The sequence below is a fragment of the Salmo salar genome, chromosome ssa04 (assembly GCF_905237065.1).
Source record: "Salmo salar chromosome ssa04, Ssal_v3.1, whole genome shotgun sequence".
Lineage (NCBI taxonomy): Eukaryota > Metazoa > Chordata > Actinopteri > Salmoniformes > Salmonidae > Salmo > Salmo salar.
In genome coordinates this window covers 75,339,416-75,357,682 of record NC_059445.1, presented here as the reverse complement: position 1 = coordinate 75,357,682, position 18,267 = coordinate 75,339,416, and the positions used below count along the sequence as shown (strand labels likewise).

The 18,267-nt window shown below is 42.7% G+C and overlaps 1 protein-coding gene across 1 annotated transcript in view; it reads left to right on the top strand.

Moving 5' to 3' along the window:
* The first annotated feature begins 3,158 nt into the window (after positions 1–3,158).
* Positions 3,159–18,267, top strand: part of stk32a (serine/threonine kinase 32A) — an 87,525-nt gene continuing 72,416 nt past the window's right edge. Inside the window, exons 1-4 of the mRNA XM_045717345.1 lie at positions 3,159–3,521; positions 5,835–6,092; positions 11,658–11,713; positions 13,228–13,379. Coding sequence (XP_045573301.1) covers positions 6,041–6,092; positions 11,658–11,713; positions 13,228–13,379 — 260 coding nt within the window. The 5' untranslated portion in view covers positions 3,159–3,521; positions 5,835–6,040. The remainder of the gene's footprint in view (positions 3,522–5,834; positions 6,093–11,657; positions 11,714–13,227; positions 13,380–18,267) is intronic.

The window sequence follows — 18,267 nt, the reverse complement described above, 5'->3', positions numbered from 1 at the left end:
ATGTGACACATATTAATGCCAAAATAACACGCAAAACAGAAACAAAAATATATACAGTACCAGTCAAAAGTTTGGACACACCTACTCCTTCCAGGGTTTTTCTTTATTTTTTTTACTATTTTCTACATTGTAGAATAATAGTGAAGACATCAAAACTATGAAATAACACATATGGAATCATGTAGTAACCAGAAAACTGTTAAACAAATCAAAATATATTTAAAATGTTAGATTATTCAAAGTAGCCACCCTTTGCTTTGACAGCTTGCACACTCGTGGGTTTCTCTCAACCAGCCTCATGAGGTAGTCACCTGGAATGCATTTCAATTAATAGGTGTGCCTTGTTAGAAGTTAACTTGTGGAATTTCTTTTTTTCTTAATGCGTTTGAGCCAATCAGTTGTTTTGTGATAAGGTAAGGGTGGTATAGAGAAGATAGCCCTATTTGGTAAAAGACCAAGTCCATATTACGGCAAGAACAGCTCAAATAAGCAAAGAGAAATGACAGTCCATCATTAATTTAAGACTTGAAGGTCAGTCAATCCAGAAAATTTCAAGAACTTTGAAAGTTTCTTTAAGTGCAGTCGCAAAAACCATCCAGCGCTATGATGACACTGGCTCTCATGAGGACCGCCACAGGAAAGGAAGACCCAGAGTTACCTCTCGTGCGGAGGATAAGTTCATTAGAGTTACCAGCCTCAGAAATTGCAGTCCAAATAAATGCTTCAAGGAGTTCAAGTAACAGACACATCTCAACATCAACTGTTCAGAGGAGACTGTGTGAATCAGGCCTTCAAGGTCAAATTGCTGCAAAGAAACCACTACTAAAGGACACAAATAAGAAGAAGAGACTTGCTGGGGCTAAGAAACACCAGCAATGGACATTAGACCGGTGGAAATCTGTCGTTTGGTCTGATGAGTCCAAATTTTAGATTCTTGGTTCCAACCGTCGTGTCTTTGTGAATGGTAGGTGAATGGATAATCTCCGCATGTGTGGTTCCCACCGTGAAGCATGGAGGAGGAGGTGTGATGTGTGGGGGTGCTTTGCTGGTGACACTGTCAGTGATTTATTTAGAATTCAAGGCACACTTAATCAGCATGGTTACCACAGCATTCTGCAGCGATACGCCATCCCATCTGGTTTGCGCTTAGTGGGACTTTTGTTTTTTGACAGGACAATGACCCAACATACTTCCAGGCTGTGTAAGAGTTATTTGACCAAGAAGGAGAGGGATGGAGTGCTGCATCAGATGACCTGGCCTCCACAATCACCCGACCTCAACCCAATTGAGATGGTTTGGGATGAGTTGGACCGCAGAGGGAAGGAAAAGCAGCCAACAAGTGCTCAGCATATTTGGGAACTCCTTCAAGACGGTTGGAAAAGCATTCCAGGTGAAGCTGGTTGAGAGAATGCCAAGAGTGTGCAAAGCTGCCATCAAGGCAAAGGGTGGCTACTTTAAAGAATCTCAAATCTAAAATATATTTTGATTTGTTTAACACTGTTTAAGACTCCATATGTGCTATTTTATAGTTTTTATGTCTTCACTATTATTATACGATGTATAAAACAGTAAAAATAAAGAAAAACCCTTGAATGAGTAGGTGTGTCCAAATTTATTTTGACTGGTACTGTGTATATATATATATTAGAGTTATATATATAACTTTTTATTAAATGAGGTCAGATTTTACTTTTCATAGCAGGTTAAGAAAAGTTACGCAGGAGGTTAGTAGAATTAACGTAGCAAGTTAGGAAAATGTGGTTAATGTTAGGAAAAGGTTTAGGGTTAGCTAAAATTAAATTATAAATCAACTTTTTACATTAATTTCTAGCCAAGTTTCCCTGAGCGTGGAGGGGTGAACCCTGGGCCCATATCCACACAGCAACTCAGGGTAGGAGTGCTGATCTAGGATCAGGTCCTAACCTGTCCATATAATCGTATTAATTATGATCTACAAGACAAAACTTATCCTAGATCCTAGATCAGCACGCATACTTTGAGACACTGGTCTCATGAAAATGGATAGTTTGGACTGAAATCATTTTGGCATTTTCCACCAGTAGAAATAGAGCGTGCACTCACTGTAAGCAAGTCCCTCACCCAGTCAATCCCATGACCTTGGAAAGGACCACACAATTAGGAAGTGGCAGCGCCATGCTATTCCTAACGGTTGCACTTTATGGAGTCATTAGTTAATGCCACCTCAACTCACGGCTTGACAGATATTGGACACAGCACCAAAGTGTTACACAGGGACAACTCTATCTGTCCCAAAGTTGTCCATACCCACTAGGCACATACTGTTTGAATCAACATTGTTTCCACAACATTTCAATGAAATTAGTTGAACCAACGTGGAATAGACATTGAATTGACGTCTGTGCCCAGTGGGTTCTGATCTCTGCTATAATTGAACTTAAGATGTGAATAAGGTGAAAATGAACATGATAATAATAAAACCATGTAATCCATCTATGAAGAACATGCAATCCATTAGGCTATGAGTGCAACCTCGTAAGGTTATCTTTAATGATTTGATTATAACATTGCATAGTCATGGGTGTGCTAGTTTTTGGTATGGTATGCTGAATGGGATGACTGCTCATATCCAATTTATTAATTGTTTATTACAGAATGAATTAATTCATTAATTATGAAGGTATTCACCCCAAAATGTTTTTTAATACAATTTCCACATTTTGAGTCATATGATAATATAATTACTTAACATAAATACTATTCACCTGAGAAGAAATTGGCTCATAAAAATTATACGGCGAGGGTGAGTAGGCTTGGCTACATTCACGTTGCGAGACGCGCGAGGAGGGACTTCTAGCGCTTCGATCACACCGGCAGCCTCATTTCATTTTGGTACACAATAATTACATTAATTTCAAATGAAACGCTGCGTTTGCCTTGCAGCATTGCGTTTCAGAGACACTTGCAGTGCATTCTGTATGGTGCATACGATGGATTTATCGAACGTATGCGTCAAATTGTATGTGTGGACGTCTTGACAGAAATGGTAGCAGAAGGTGAATGTTGAACTTTTGTTGCACACATATCCAGATGATGCTGCGTACTATTTTGCGTAACCCTGTCGGTGTGTTCGAAGCGTAAACAGCGTAGAGCCAAGTAGCCTGTAGTCCATTCGAGATACTGGTGTGTGAAGTCTGAACTGATGTCTGCCTTATTCTGTCGTCTGCTGCTCTCGTTCAACATGTAACAGTTTTCTGTTTCTGCTTTATGATTCAATTATATCCTCAGTGACAACAATAATTTTGAGCGAACATTTTAGAAAATAAGACAACTTTCATTGCACTTAAAAAGATTTTGGCAATCAATCTGCGCATCTTTCCCTGATCGTTTCAGACAGTCCTGTTCGTGGGTCGTGGCAGGTATCCGCATGCGTCGTCCTCAAGCAATTGATGCCGTGAGCTGTTCTCAGATTTTTAAATAGGCTTACCTTTTATATTTTATCTGGACATGTTATTTCTCTCAAAGGCCCGCGGCATTTGAAGGTAGGTTGTGATGGTGTCTGCTTGAATGACTATTCAGCGCATGCTTTTTATTGTATCACTGGATACTAAGCGGAATGCCCTCCATCTACCCCGCACAAAGTCGGCAATGCGGTTTCATTGTCTAGGCTACTTCAGCACCGTTCACTGGAAGTAGTTAGGAATATGTTTTTAAATTTGACTAGGGTGACCTTATCAAGGATACCATATATGACATTCATATTGGACTGCAAAATCACAAATGTTAGTTTGTTTGTAGCCTACCGCTAGGCGACCACTCAAATGCAAATATGAAGTTTGCATTCAGCCTACATCCAGTTGTAATAGAGTGAGTGCAGTCTTTTTTTCTGAATGTCCACGGTAGGCTGAATCATACATGGGATGATATTGCAGTAAACTAGAAGAAGACAGGCTTTGTGTTGTGCATACTAAGTCATTTTCACTATGTTCAATTTGAAACGAAATGATCGTTAGAATGACACATATATGGTCAGAAATGCCGGTTTTAATCGGACAGCTTGTTGTACGTGTCTGTATTTGACTCGAGCTACACGGCAGGGATGACATTGAACGGTGCAAGCAAGCTACGTACGTGGGAGCTGAAGTTTTGCGTCCTCCTTTATAGTTCTACAGTATGCCCCCTGCCCTGGATGGTATGGGGATGGTTTGTAGAATTTATATTATTTTACACCCTCAAACTATAAATCAAAGAAAGGTGGGAAGAAGCAGAAACCTAATGTTCTCCAATTTCATATTATTCATCACTTTGAGAGATGAGATGGCCATACTGAAAAAAAAGTTAACTTTTGTATTATCCTTCAGAAAGTAAACTAAACTATTTTGTATTTCGTAAGCGGCAGGTAGCCTAGTGGTTAGATCGTTGGGCCAGTAACTGAAAGGTTGCTTGATCGAATCCCCGAGCTGACAAGGTTAAAATCTGATGTTCTGCCCCTGAACAAGGCAGTTAAGTTAACCCACTGTTCCTAGACCGTCATTGTAAATATGAATTTGTTCTTGACTGACTTGCCTAGTTAAATAAAGGTAATAAATAGTGAGTAATATTCAGATTTTGTAACTAATCAGTTAGGTTAAAAGCTAAAATATTGTAATAAGATACTTTTGATAAACTATATGATTACTTCTTGGATTACTTTTAAATTCAGAAAGGATATTTGTAGAAAAAGTTTAAGTTTGTTCCACCTTAGCAAATCTGACCACAAGTCAGACGCCGTTAAGATGACACTCCAAATGCATTTGATGGATCCTTTTTGTCTTCTTCTAATGGGGGGAAAGTAATCTAAAGTAAGGGGAAAGTAATCTAAAAGTAACTACTCAGATTATGTTACTAAATTTGGGTAATAGTCTAATAAAGTGCATGAGCTAGCGCACAGCCAGAGAAAATGATTTTGTGTGGAGGTGCTGACTAACGGTGAATAAACTGTAAGCTAGAAAAACAAAGAGAGACGCACACTCCATATGTATAACCTCCCATTAATTTATTGGGTAGAAAAACACCAACGTTTCGGCATCATGTGCCTTCTTTGGGTAATCCAAAAGGTAAATTGATGACAATTTTGGACTAGTAATAGTAATGGATTGCATTAAGAAAATAACCTACTCAAACCTGTTTACAGATGTAGGATCTTAATTTTATTACTCTTTTGTTGCTGAGAATTTTCCTGCACAGCAGGAAATGCAAACTTATAATGTATTCAGGGTTTAAAAAGGCTTCTAATGTTTGTAATTTCCACTTTAAAATGTCAGACTTGATTTGCCCTACCGAAAAATGTATCAAACCCTACAAAAGAAATGTCCATTATATATAATCCACATAAGAATTCACATTTCCTGTTGGTGCCGGATTATTTTCATGCTGTAGCAAACTCTCTCAAATTAAGATCCTACATCTGTTCCGTGCACTAAGCATGCACTTACACATTGTGCCGTCAATGTGCCTCACAACTTTCCCATGACCTACTGTAAAAATTTTTTTAAAAAGGAACATGAAAAAAAGGAAGAATCTTACTGAAAGTATTATTTTCTATCCTCATATTTTATGTTATCCGCAAACAAGAATGAGTACTAAACAATAATTAAGCATTTCAGAGAATGTATTTAGCTTGCCTGATTCGTCAGCCAGTTTCCAAGGTATCAACTTCCTTATGGTTATATGAAAGTAGTCTATACTCTTTCGAAGAATTCGGCAAGTTCACAATCAGAAAGAGGATCTCTTGACAATCTCTCCACCCAACACAAGTAGAGCGTTACCATGATGTGTTGTCTCAAACCATATGTGTTTGCTTTTCTCCCATATAGGTTGGGCTCCTGTTGAGGGTGGTCAGAGATAGAGTCACACCACTAGGTGTACTCCCGAGAAGAGTGGCCAAGTTCCAATACGCGGCCTGGTGTATCTAGGTAGGGTGGTCCAGCCCAGGCTCCAGGCTATGTCTCCCAGGCTGTGGGAGAGCTATTCCATGCTGAGTTGAAAGGGACCTGCTTGGCTGGGAAATACGGGAACAGACATGGGGCTGGGACAGTCCAACAAGGCTCCTGTCACCGATGACACAGAGGAGAGTGAGTAATGACCAATGACTGTATATGAATGGACAAAGCCATCGATCACATGACACCATTCATTCCTATGTGAAGACTCAATATCGCATTGAAGCCAAATGAAGTCGGTTAAGATGGGGTCTCATGAGACATGACATGCTCATTTTGAGCAAACTCCGGGAAGTGACTTTGAAGGCTACCTCAGTGCTGCTCCTACTCATTGAGTAACTAAATTATCCTTATAACTTCTTCTATGTGCGATTTTAAAATAATCTGTTCAAGAAGGACATATACTGAGTGTACAAACATTCCATGACATAGACTGACCAGGTGAATCCAGGTCAAAGCAATGATCCCTTATTGATGTCACATGTTAAATCCACTTCAATCAGCGTAGATGAAGGTGAGGAGACAGGTTAAAGAAGGATTTTAAGCCTTGAGACAGTTGAGACATGGATTGTGTATGTGTGTCATTCAGAGGGTGAATGGGCAAGACAAAATATTTAAGTGTCTTTGAGCGGGGTATAGTAGTAGGTGCCAGACGCACCAGTTTCCCGTGTGAATCAAGAGTGGTTCACCACCCAAAAGACATCCAGCCAACTTGACACAACTGTGGGAAGCATTGGAGTCAACATGGGCCAGCATTCCTGTGGAACGCTTTCGGCACCTTGTAGAGTCCATGCAAAAGGGGGTGAAACTCAATGTTCTGTACACTCAGTGTACACCTGGTGTATTAGAAGGCAATTATTGGTACCTTCAAAACATTCTTTCATTTACATGAAGATTCACCATGAAGATTGCAATTTTTCCATTTACTCTGCAGTACCGCAGTCGGCTTTGAACTTCCATGGCTTCAATGAGAGGGGTCAGTCGTTGTCCCTTGGTAATGACCCAGGCCAGACTGTTATAAAGTGGGCAATGGGGATTATTTGAAATTCATCCTGTTGGATCTGTCTTTGCCTGTATAAGCTTCTCTGAGTGTATTCCAGTAGCCTCTATACCAAAAATGAATATGACAGATTGAACAGATGAAGAAGATAAATAAACAGAAATGTAAGCATCGGTAAAGCCACAGTTACAGTCAAAGTCTTAAACGTTAGCTATGTGTTTCTGAACAATGCAATGGTACAGGTGAAGGATCTTAATTTGATCACCCTGTTGCATTATAACTTTCGTGTAATGCAGGACACTTAAAGCTTGTAGTGTATTTGAGTTTTAAAAAGGTTTCTGAAGTTTGTAATTTCTAATTTGAAATTTCAGACTTGATTTTCCCTTTCAAAAACATTATCAACCCCTACAAAAATGTCCATCAATTATACTCCAGGTATGCAGACATTGTGTCATAGAGATCCTATAGTATAATTCCTATAATATAGTGTTCTACATGGAATTATATGCAATGTGTTGGGCTTCCTAATATTGAGTTGCACCCATTTTGCTTTCAGAACAGCCTCAATTAGTCAGGGCATGGACTATACAAGGTGTTGAAAACATTTCACAAGGATGTTGACCCATTTTGACTCCAATGGTTCCCACAGTTGTGTGAAGTTGGATGGATGTCCATTGGGTGGTGGACCATTCTTGGTACACATGGGAAACTGTTGAGCGTGAAAAACCCAGCAGCGTTGCAGTTCTTGACACAAACCGGTGCACCTGGCACCTACTACCATACCCCAATCAAAGGCACTTAAATCTTATGTCTTGCCCATTCATCCTTTGAATGGCAAACATGCACAATCCATGTCTCAAATATCTCAAAGCTTAAAAATTGTTATTTAAGATGTTTCCTCCCTTTCATCTACACTGATTGCAGTGGATTTAACAAGTGACATCAATAAGGGATCATCACTTTCACCTGGATTCAACTGATCAGTCTATGTCATGGAAAGAACAGGTGTTCTTAATGTTTTGTATGCTCAGTGTATACTAGCTACTGTAAGTGGAATTCAACATCTTTGAATATCCTCTAGATGAATTTAATTCACCGTGGCTAAACCCCAATGAGTCTACAGAGTTAGAGTACATTAGCTATTCAAGGTCTCTCACTGGGTCCCTCTTTAATTAAAGCCATTATGTTTTTCTCTATATCTGACATAATGGAGTATATGTCCTCTGAGGGTGTTTTACATTTTGTGATGATGTACGGTTTCTACAGCTAACCTTCTTCACTCCCTAGAATATAGTTACTGTCACAGTATAGACTAGAGAAGAGATTCATCGATGGACTAACAAGTTCTGTAAATGTTCATCTCTATCATATTAATGAAGGTGACAGAGCATAAGCATAGGATTCTTTATTGCACAGGATGAGGACAGGATCTTGGTAATGGCTGGAGTGGAATCAGTGGAATGGTATCAAACACATGCTTTCTATGTGTTTGATACCATTCCATTCGCTCTGTTCCAGCCATTATTATGAGCCGTCCTCCCCTCAGCAGCCTCAACTGATTTATTGGTAGGTCAGCTTTGACAGACAGACAGACAGACAGGCAGGCAGGCAGGCAGGCAGGCAGGCAGGCAGGCAGGCAGGCAGGCAGGCAGGCAGGCAGGCAGGCAGGCAGGCAGGCAGGCAGACAGACAGACAGACAGACAGACAGACAGACAGACAGACAGACAGACAGACAGACAGACAGACAGACAGACAGACAGACAGACAGACAGACAGACAGAGTGTACTATCTCAACAATTGAATATTTTCTAGAACGTACACTTTGGAAATGGTTTGCTGTGACTCGAGCCACATAGTTATCTTATGCCGTTTCCAGAGTAATGGTCATGCATTTATTTCAACGTTTTCTTTCCTGTTATTTGAGCTTCTGCCATCGATCGACTTGTTAGAAAGGAAAAGTTACCCATTATGAACAAGTCATCACCTCAGAAATAAAAGTAATATCGGACTCAGAATCGTACTTGGGAGGTCAAAATAACTGGAGTGCTCCTTGAAATTGTTGTTATGTCTTTGACATTGCAGTTGTGTGTTCATTTTCCCAATGACACACATTTACTGCCTGGACACCTGGGATTGGTGTTGGCCAGAAAAATGACAGGGATAATGAGAGAGACAGAGAGCCAGAGAGATAGACAGACAGAGAGCCAGAGAGATAGACAGACAGAGAGCCAGAGAGACAGAGAGCCGGAGAGCCGGAGAGACGGAGAGACAGAGAGCCAGAGAGACAGAGAGACAGAGATACAGAGAGACAGAGAGCCAGAGAGCCAGAGAGATAGACAGACAGAGAGACAGAGAGACAGATTTAGTACATCAACAGGACTGAGTGCGTTATGAGACTATTAAGAATGGGAACGAAGTGTTTCTGTTTACAGCAAACACACATTCAGTTAGTGATCACAACAATAAAGAAGTCAATTACTGGACGTGATTATTTATTGACTCACGCTGGGGTAATCTTAAAAACATCACTCGACAGTAGAGATGTGGTAATAATGGTTGAATATAACCGCAGCTGTCTGGGACTGATGATGTTGCTGTCGATGATGTCATGTAATACCTGGGACATTAATTGGTGGATTCAATGTGACATTGATTGTTGGATTTAAAAAAGTATTACTCAGTTGGCTATTGTCCCTGGAACAAGAATCATGTCATGTGTATTACGTATTACAGGTAGGACATGACTTTGTCCTGTTAACCATCATGCTAAAGCTCTGCCCTCCCTCCCTCCCTCCCTCCCTCCCTCCCTCCCTCCCTCCCCAACCTAGCTGTCTGTTTGTATTCCCTTCCTCCCTCCCTCCCTCCCCAACCTAGCTGTCTGTTTGTCCTCCCTCCCTCCCCAACCTTGTTATCCTCCCTCCCTCCCTCCCTCCCTCCCTCCCTCCCTCCCTCCCTCCCTCCCTCCCTCCTCCCTCCCTCCCTCCCTCCCTCCCTCCCTCCCTGTCTGTCTGTCTGTCTGTCTGTCTGTCTGTCTGTCTGTCTGTCTGTCTGTCTGTCTGTCTGTCTGTCTGTCTGTCTGTCTGTCCGTCCGTCCTCCCTCCCTGTCTGTCTGTCTGTCTGTCTGTCTGTCTGTCTGTCTGTCTGTCTGTCTGTCTGTCTGTCTGTCTGTCTGTCTGTCTGTTCTGTCTGTCTGTCTGTCTGTTCTGTCTGTCTGTCTGTCTGTCTGTCTGTCTGTCTGTCTGTCTGTCTGTCTGTCTGTCTGTCTGTCTGTCTGTCTGTCTGTCTGTCTGTCTGTCTGTCTGTCTGTCTGTCTGTCTGTCTGTCTGTCTGTCCGTCCTCCCTGTCTGTCTGTCTGTCTGCCTGCCTGTCTGTCTGTCTGTCTGTCTGTCTGTCTGTCTGTCTGTCTGTCTGTCTGTCTGTCTGTTCTGTCTGTTTGTCCTCCCTCGCTCCCTCCCTGTCCGTCCGTCCGTCTGTCTGTCCCCTGGACATGCCTGTTTGGTGATCATGCTTTATTCACGCTCCGGCTGACTGGGACCCATGGGTTCTGTTTCAGTCGCCACAGCAACCACATGACTTCCTCAGACATGGCTGCTCGGCAGTGTACGTGAGGCTCCGCTATAGCCTCACGTACATCAGAGAGAGAGAAAGAGAGAGAGAGAGAGAGAGAGAGAGACAGACAGACAGACAGACAGACAGACAGACAGCGATATAGACAGACAGACAGACAGACAGACAGACAGACAGACAGACAGACAGACAGACAGCGATATAGACAGAGAGACAGAGTAACTAACTGACACTGCAGCCTTTTTGCACCTAACATGACTGCTCTGCTGTCTCCTCCTAGTCAGACCACAGCTGTCCTACCCTAAGCCCCCATCACAACCAGTTAGGCTCAGAGCCTGAAGCCAGGGATATTATGATATATCCACTCCAGAGAGGAAGCCCCATGTGCTTCTTTAATAGCAGGGCTGGTAAACAGTGAAGCACAACTAGCGGAGAGGGGAAGTGCCACTGATACATGACTAACAGAACATATAATTAACTGTCACATCCAATCCAGCTGCTCCAAAGGGATGTGAGGTGTTGCTGCTCGTGGGGGGGTACACCGGCCAGGTCACATGAAGGGGGACAGAGAGTGAGAGGGTGGGCGGCAGCTGCACGGCACCCTGGGAGATGGTGGAAAGAGTGGGATAACCTTCTGTCCCTGTTACCATGGCTGTGAAAATAGGCCACAACTGTCTCCAATTGGAGAGAGTGTAATCAGTGTACGTGTGGTGAGGAGAAATTTAAGGCTCATTGCAGGAAAGTGCTGAAAGTCAACGGAAATGTTTATTTTGTTCAGTGGAAAACATGCAACTTCTTTACATTGTTTTGTAAAAGCGTGTTGTCTTCTGGGCTATAATGTAAACTGCCTCTAGTTTCTCTCCCCAAGTTCATTTTATATCAAGGGGGCAGTCTGTCTGCACCTGATTGTGGCATTATTATAATGAGCTGAATGAAACAGCTGACTTCCTGTTTAGAACCTTTTACATATTAGTCTATAAGGCTACCTCATGGGCTTTTATAAAGGACATTGACTGTAAATTAGGTATTCTCATACCTACTTTATTCATTATTCATAAGCAAGATAGTGATTTAATGTGATGCTGTTTCCCTGATATGGAAATGAGCAGATGCTCCTCTTTTTCCACAGTTAATTTCGATCACTTCCAAATCTTAAGGGCTATCGGGAAAGGAAGTTTCGGGAAGGTAAGTCTGTTTTAGTAAATTGCTGAGTCAAGGAGCAGCTACCTACTAAGTGACTGTCTTATCATTCAAACACACACACACACACCATTTAGTTTCAGGACAGAATTTAGCCCTAGCATCTCAGATAAGTCTAATTAAAGTGCATGGTTGATGTTCAGTAATTGGATTTGATCAGAGCTCTCTTGATGAACTGTGCCAGTGATCTAGACCAGTGGTTCCAAACCAGGGGTACTAGGACACCTGGGGGTAGGTGAGAAGACTCATGAGACCATTGGCTGACTGGTAAAATGCACGAGGGGGTACTTCAGGGGTACTCTGGACAGAGCAGCATTCAGTTGGTGGTACAGTAATCGAAAAAGGTTGTGAACCACTGGTCTAATCACTCACTTAGATCACTTTAATCACTTCCTTATTGACTTGAAAGTACATGTACAGTAAACCACCAGCACAAATTATTAGAGCAATTCATCTGTATCAGTCCTGGTGAATGGTTAGTCTGTTGCAGGTTGTATTGAAGCTGCCATTATGGTTGGCTAAATACCTATTATTATGTAACTAGATATCTACACATTAAATAATCAATTTTTTTGTCTTGACAAGGGGAACCTAGGTTTCCATCCAATTGGCGACAGATTTTAATGTAAATATTCAAAAATGTCCACAAAAACAATATGCACATTTTCCCACCAGAGATGTGTTTCCATCAAATTGACTTGTTGCGGATAAAAGGCTGTGAGTGATGACGTAGTGCACATAGAAAGTACTTTTGCGGTTAAATTCCCATGTACCAAATAAAAAAATACAAGTTCATTGGGTTTCCATCACAATTTCAACTCTACAGATGGTTTTGTCACAAAAATGTCCCCACTCTGAACTTGGAACGTGCGCTCTGGCCAACAGCTCGCAGAAACATTAGGCTAGCCTACATTAGATTATTATGGATAAGTGCAAGATTGTTTTTATTCATTAAACGGTAGCCAAGCAGCCGATCATCATGTCACCAGACCCTGGATATTTATTGTCACCTTGCACATTCACCAGCCTGTGAAGTTCATCATCATTTCATTCATCTGTAGCCTAATAAACTACATGGTTTTCCCAGTCGTAGTGGGAGGTCCACACAACATATCATCACATGACTCCAAGTTCACTTAGATATGATGGTTATTATATCAATATTTACCAATAAAAGTATTCCACCGCCATTTATCAATTAATTAATTTTACAAACATAAAAAGATCCCACCATGTCGAACAAACAAATTGTCCATCGACAATTATGAATTTCTACCGACATTTGATGTTGTGATTTTTTTCATGTGTCAGGTAATTCATGCGCATAGTTACAGTTGCAATAGAACAGTTGTTTTCAACTTCGACAGTCTGTGGATGCGCTTTCTTCCAGCTTGTGTTTACATATAAGTAAAACAACACTGCAATGGTCAGTAAGAAACACATTCAGTAAACTCAGTTGATAGCATGATGAATGCACAGCTATTGTCTGTTCTCTCTAGGTGTGCATTGTGCAGAAAAAGGACACAAAGAAAATGTACGCCATGAAGTACATGAACAAACTGAAGTGTGTGGAACGGAACGAGGTCCGCAATGTCTTCAAGGAGATGCAGATCATGCGGAACCTCGAGCATCCCTTCCTTGTCAACTTCTGGTAAGTGTGTGTGTGTGTGTGTGTGTGTGTGTGTGTGAAAGAAAACAGGAATTGGCAGGAACAAGTGTTATGAGGATATTGTGGTAAATCATTTGTAGCGAGAGGACTCTCACCTTGGAAATGGCAGAAGCTTGAATGCGCTCGCCAATCTCACATCTATTCGTGTTTGCCCAGCCAAGACTTTGACGTATAGAATGAGGAGGATACACAATACAATGAAGTAGAACAAAACCTCAGACTATCTCTATTTGTCTTTGAAAATCCTGTGGGTAGTGCCTTGTGTAGGCTTATTGAAGTAAGTACATTGTAAAGGTATATTGACGTTAGTCATCAAAAAACATCTTGTCTTTACGTTGGTTGATCTCTCACTATGAATCACCATGATTCACTATTAATCATTCACTGCACATTTATGACCAGTTTAATGTTTTAACAGCTCCTTTCTTTCCACATATTTGCCTTGAGATAGGCTCATAAAACCAGTGAGTATCGACCCCTAAAAAGGAGCTGATGACCACTAAAGCTCCTGAGTGTCTTTGGCACTCGATACAGCTCTTATCACCTTGGATAAGTTAGCGTCTAAAAGGAAAGGCACTGACTTGAGACCAGCCGCTAAACTAGCTGTGTGTGGACTCGGATGAGAGAAGAGGCTAGTGGAGTGGAGGACTGAGGGACTGACAAGTGTGGCTAAAGAAGAAGAAGAACTGCCATGCTTCCTGTAGTCCAGTTTGGGATTCAACCATTCAATGGCTGGAATGGCTGCTAATCTACTTTCTTTTTTAAATTGTTCCTCCCTTAGTTTCCCAAGCTGTGGTAATTACTTCAGATGACTCTGATATTTTGGGCTCGTCCTGTTGTAAAAACACAGACGCGGTTATTTGGGAGTTTGCTGTTAACAGTAATGTGAAATAGTTTAGACTCATTCCTAATTTGACATTAAAGAACTCCAGGTATTTTCTGCCCCTCTCTCTCTCTCTCTCTCTCTCTCTCTCTCTCTCTCTCTCTCTCTCTCTCATTCTCTCTCTCTCTCTCTCTCTCTCTCTCTCTCTCTCTCTCTCTCTCTCTCTCTCTTCTGTTTGGAAATCTCTTCATTATTGCATGCAGCATCGGCAGCTGGCAGGGACTCTATCTATGACTGAATCTTTTATTTACTATTTGGAGGATAATAAGCAGAAACGTTCAGCGGTGGGGCCTGTAGTAGAAGAATGGAGCCGTCTGACAAACAAACGATGCTTGCTGTGTGGGACAACAAATCCAATAAAAAAACAGGCAGGAAGAAGGTCATGCTTTTGGCAGGGTCTTTAAACGCTTGGAGCGAGCTAGTGGAAGATGTCCCTGTAAGATGTGCTTAGGTCAGCTCAGCTGCCCAGTTGGTCAAGTTATGATTGTCCTGAGTGAAGAGCTCAAGGTCATGTCATAGTGTGGGAGATTTTTACATTTACATTTTAGTCATTTAGCAGACGCTCTTATCCAGAGCGACTTACAGTAGTGAATGCATACATTTCATACATGGCCCCCCGTGGGAATCGAACCCACATCCCTGGCGTTGCAAACACCATGCGTTGCAAACACCATGCTCTACCAACTGAGCTACAGATGGGGCCGCAGGAGATTACCTGCTGCACTCGCAGAGCAATCAGGCGACACGACAGCCAGCCTCCTCCCTCTCCTCCTTTCCCCCTCTCCTCCTGCCCTGCCCCCCTCCCTGCAGTCACTGCAGTTGTGACTGGCTCTTAGATGAGGTGTTTGTATATGCCGGCCACTCAGCATAGCAACAACAAAGACTCGTCTCCTGAATGACAGAGCAATTAGAAATCTATGAATGTGCCATCTGGTGTGTGCGTGCATGAGAAAGTAGCCCTGTAGCCCTCCCTGTCTGTAGTCCTGTAGTCCTGTCTGTAGTCCTGTCTGTGGTACAGTAGTCCTGTCTGTAGTCCTGTCTGTAGTCCTGTCTGTGGTACAGTAGTCCTGTCTGTAGTCCTGTAGTCATGTCTTCTCTCTGTCTATAGTCCTGTAATCCTGTCTGTAGTCCTGTAGCCCTGTCTGTAGTCCTGTCTACTCTATGTCTGTAGTCCTGTCTGTAGTTCTGTAGCTCTGTAGTCATGTATGTAGTCCAGTAGTCATGTAGTCATGTCTGTGGTCCTGTAGTCCTGTCTAGTCTCATTCTGTAATCATGTAGTCCTGTCTGTAGTCCTGTCTGTTGTCCAGTAGTCCTGTGTACTCTCTGTCTGTAGTCATATAGTCATGTCTGTAGTCTTTAGTTCAGTAGTCCTGTCTACTCACTGTCTGTAGTCCTATAGTCCGGTCTGTAGTCCTGTGGTCATGTCTATAGTCATGTAGCCCTGTAGTCCTGTCTACTCTCTGGAGTCCTGTTGTCCTGTCTTTAGTCCTGTCTACTCTCTGTCTGTAGTCATGTCTGTAGTCCTGTCTGTAGTCCTGTCGGTAGTCCTGTAGTCATGTCTGTAGTTCTGTAGTCATGTCTACTCTGTAATCATGTAGCCCTGTAGTCCTGTTTGTAGTCCTGTAGTCATGTCTGTAGTCCTGTCGGTAGTCCTGTAGTCATGTCTGTAGTCCTGTAGTCATGTCTACTCTGTAATCATGTAGCCCTGTAGTCCTGTCTACTCTCTGTAGTCCTGTTTGTAGTCCTGTAGTCATGTCTACTCTATTTCTGTAGTCATGTAGTCTTGTCTGTAGTCCTGTCTGTAGTCCTGTCTGTAGTTCTGTAGTCCTGTCTACTCTCTGTCTGTAGTCTTGTAGTCCTGTCTGTAGTCATGTAGTCCTGTATTCATGTCTACTCCCTTTCTGTAGTCCTGTAGTCTTATCTGTAGTCCTGTCTGTAGTCCTGTCTGTAGTCTTGTAGTCTTTTCTGTAGTTCTGTAGTCCTGTCTACTCTCTGTCTGTAGTCTTATTGTCCTGTCTGTAGTCCTGTATTCATGTCTACTCTCTTTCTGTAGTCCTGTAGTCTTATCTGTAGTCCTGTCTGTAGTCCTGTCTGTAGTCCTGTCTGTAGTCCTGTCTACTCTGTCTGTAGTCTTGTAGTCCTGTCTGTAGTTCTGTAGTCCTGTCTACTCTCTTTCTGTAGTCCTGTAGTCTTATCTGTAGTCCTGTCTGTAGTCCTGTCTACTCTCTGTCTGTAGTCTTGTAGTCCTGTCTGTAGTCCTGTAGTCCTATATTACTGTCTACTGTCGGTGTGTGGCTTGTAGTGGAATGCATAGTTATAGCACAAAGTCCACAGACACAACATTAATCATCCAAACACAACCTTCCCTAAGCCACAGGAACATGTAACATCCCATCAAATGATTGTTGTTGCATTGTCCAGAAGTAACCTGCAAGTAAGCATTTCATTGGACAATGTATACCATGTGTATCCCGTACATACGACTAATAAAACTTGAAACTTGTAGTCCTGTCCTGTCTGTAGTCCTGTAGTCCTGTCCTTAGTCCTGTAGTCCTGTGTAGTCCTGGGTACAGTCTGAATGCATCCCTGTATTCCTGTCTGTAGTCCTGTGTGTAGTCCTGGGTACAGTCTGAATGCATCCCTGTATTCCTGTCTGTAGTCCTGTGTGTAGTCCTGGGTACAGTCTGAATGCAGCCCTGTATTCCTGTCTGCAGTCCTGCGTGTAGTCCTGGGTACAGTCTGAATGCAGCCCTGTATTCCTGTCTGTAGTCCTGTGTGTAGTCCTGGGTACAGTCTGAATGCAGCCCTGTATTCCTGTCTGCAGTCCTGCGTGTAGTCCTGGGTACAGTCTGAATGCAGCCCTGTATTCCTGTCTGTAGTCATGTCTGTAGTCCTGTCTGTAGTCATGGGTACAGTCTGAATGCAGCCCTATATCCCTGTCTGTAGTCCTGTCTGCAGTCCTGTCTGTAGTCCTGTAGTCATGTCTGTAGTCCTGCAGTCATGCATGTAGTCCTGTCTGTAGTCATGTCTGTAGTCCTGTAGTCCTGTCTGTAGTCATGTCTGTAGTCATGTAGTCCTGTCTGTAGTCATGGGTACAGTCTGAATGCAGCCCTGTATTCCTGTCTGTAGTCCTGTCTGTAGTCCTGTAGTCCTGTCTGTAGTCCTGTAGTCATGCCTGTAGTCCCGTCTGTAGTCATGGGTACAGTCTGAATGTAGCCCTGTATTCGTGTCTATAGTCCTGTAGTCATGCCTGTAGTCCTGTCTGTAGTCCTGTAGTCCTGTCTGTAGTCATGTCTGTAGTCATGTAGTCCTGTCTGTAGTCATGGGTACAGTCTGAATGCAGCCCTGTATTCCTGTCTGTAGTCCTGTCTGTAGTCCTGTAGTCCTGTCTGTAGTCCTGTAGTCATGCCTGTAGTCCCGTCTGTAGTCATGGGTACAGTCTGAATGTAGCCCTGTATTCGTGTCTGTAGTCCTGTAGTCATGCCTGTAGTCCTGTCTGTAGTCCTGTAGTCCTGTCTGTAGTCATGGGTACAGTCTGAATGTAGCCCTGTATTCCTGTCTGTAGTCCTGTAGTCATGTATGTAATCCTGGGTACAGTCTGAATGTAGCCCTGGTTTCCTGTCTGTAGTCATGTCTGTAGTCCTGTAGTCATGTATGTAGTCCTGTAGTCCTGTCTGTAGTCATGTCTGTAGTCATGTAGTCCTGTCAGTAGTCATGGGTACAGTCTGAATGCAGCCCTGTATTCCTGTCTGTAGTCCTGTCTGTAGTCCTGTAGTCCTGTCTGTAGTCCCGTAGTCATGCCTGTAGTCCCGTCTGTAGTCATGGGTACAGTCTGAATGTAGCCCTGGTTTCCTGTCTGTAGTCATGTCTGTAGTCCTGTAGTCCTGTCTGTAGTCCTGTAGTCCTGTCTGTAGTCATGTCTGTAGTCATGTAGTCCTGTCTGTAGTCATGGGTACAGTCTGAATGCAGCCCTGTATTCCTGTCTGT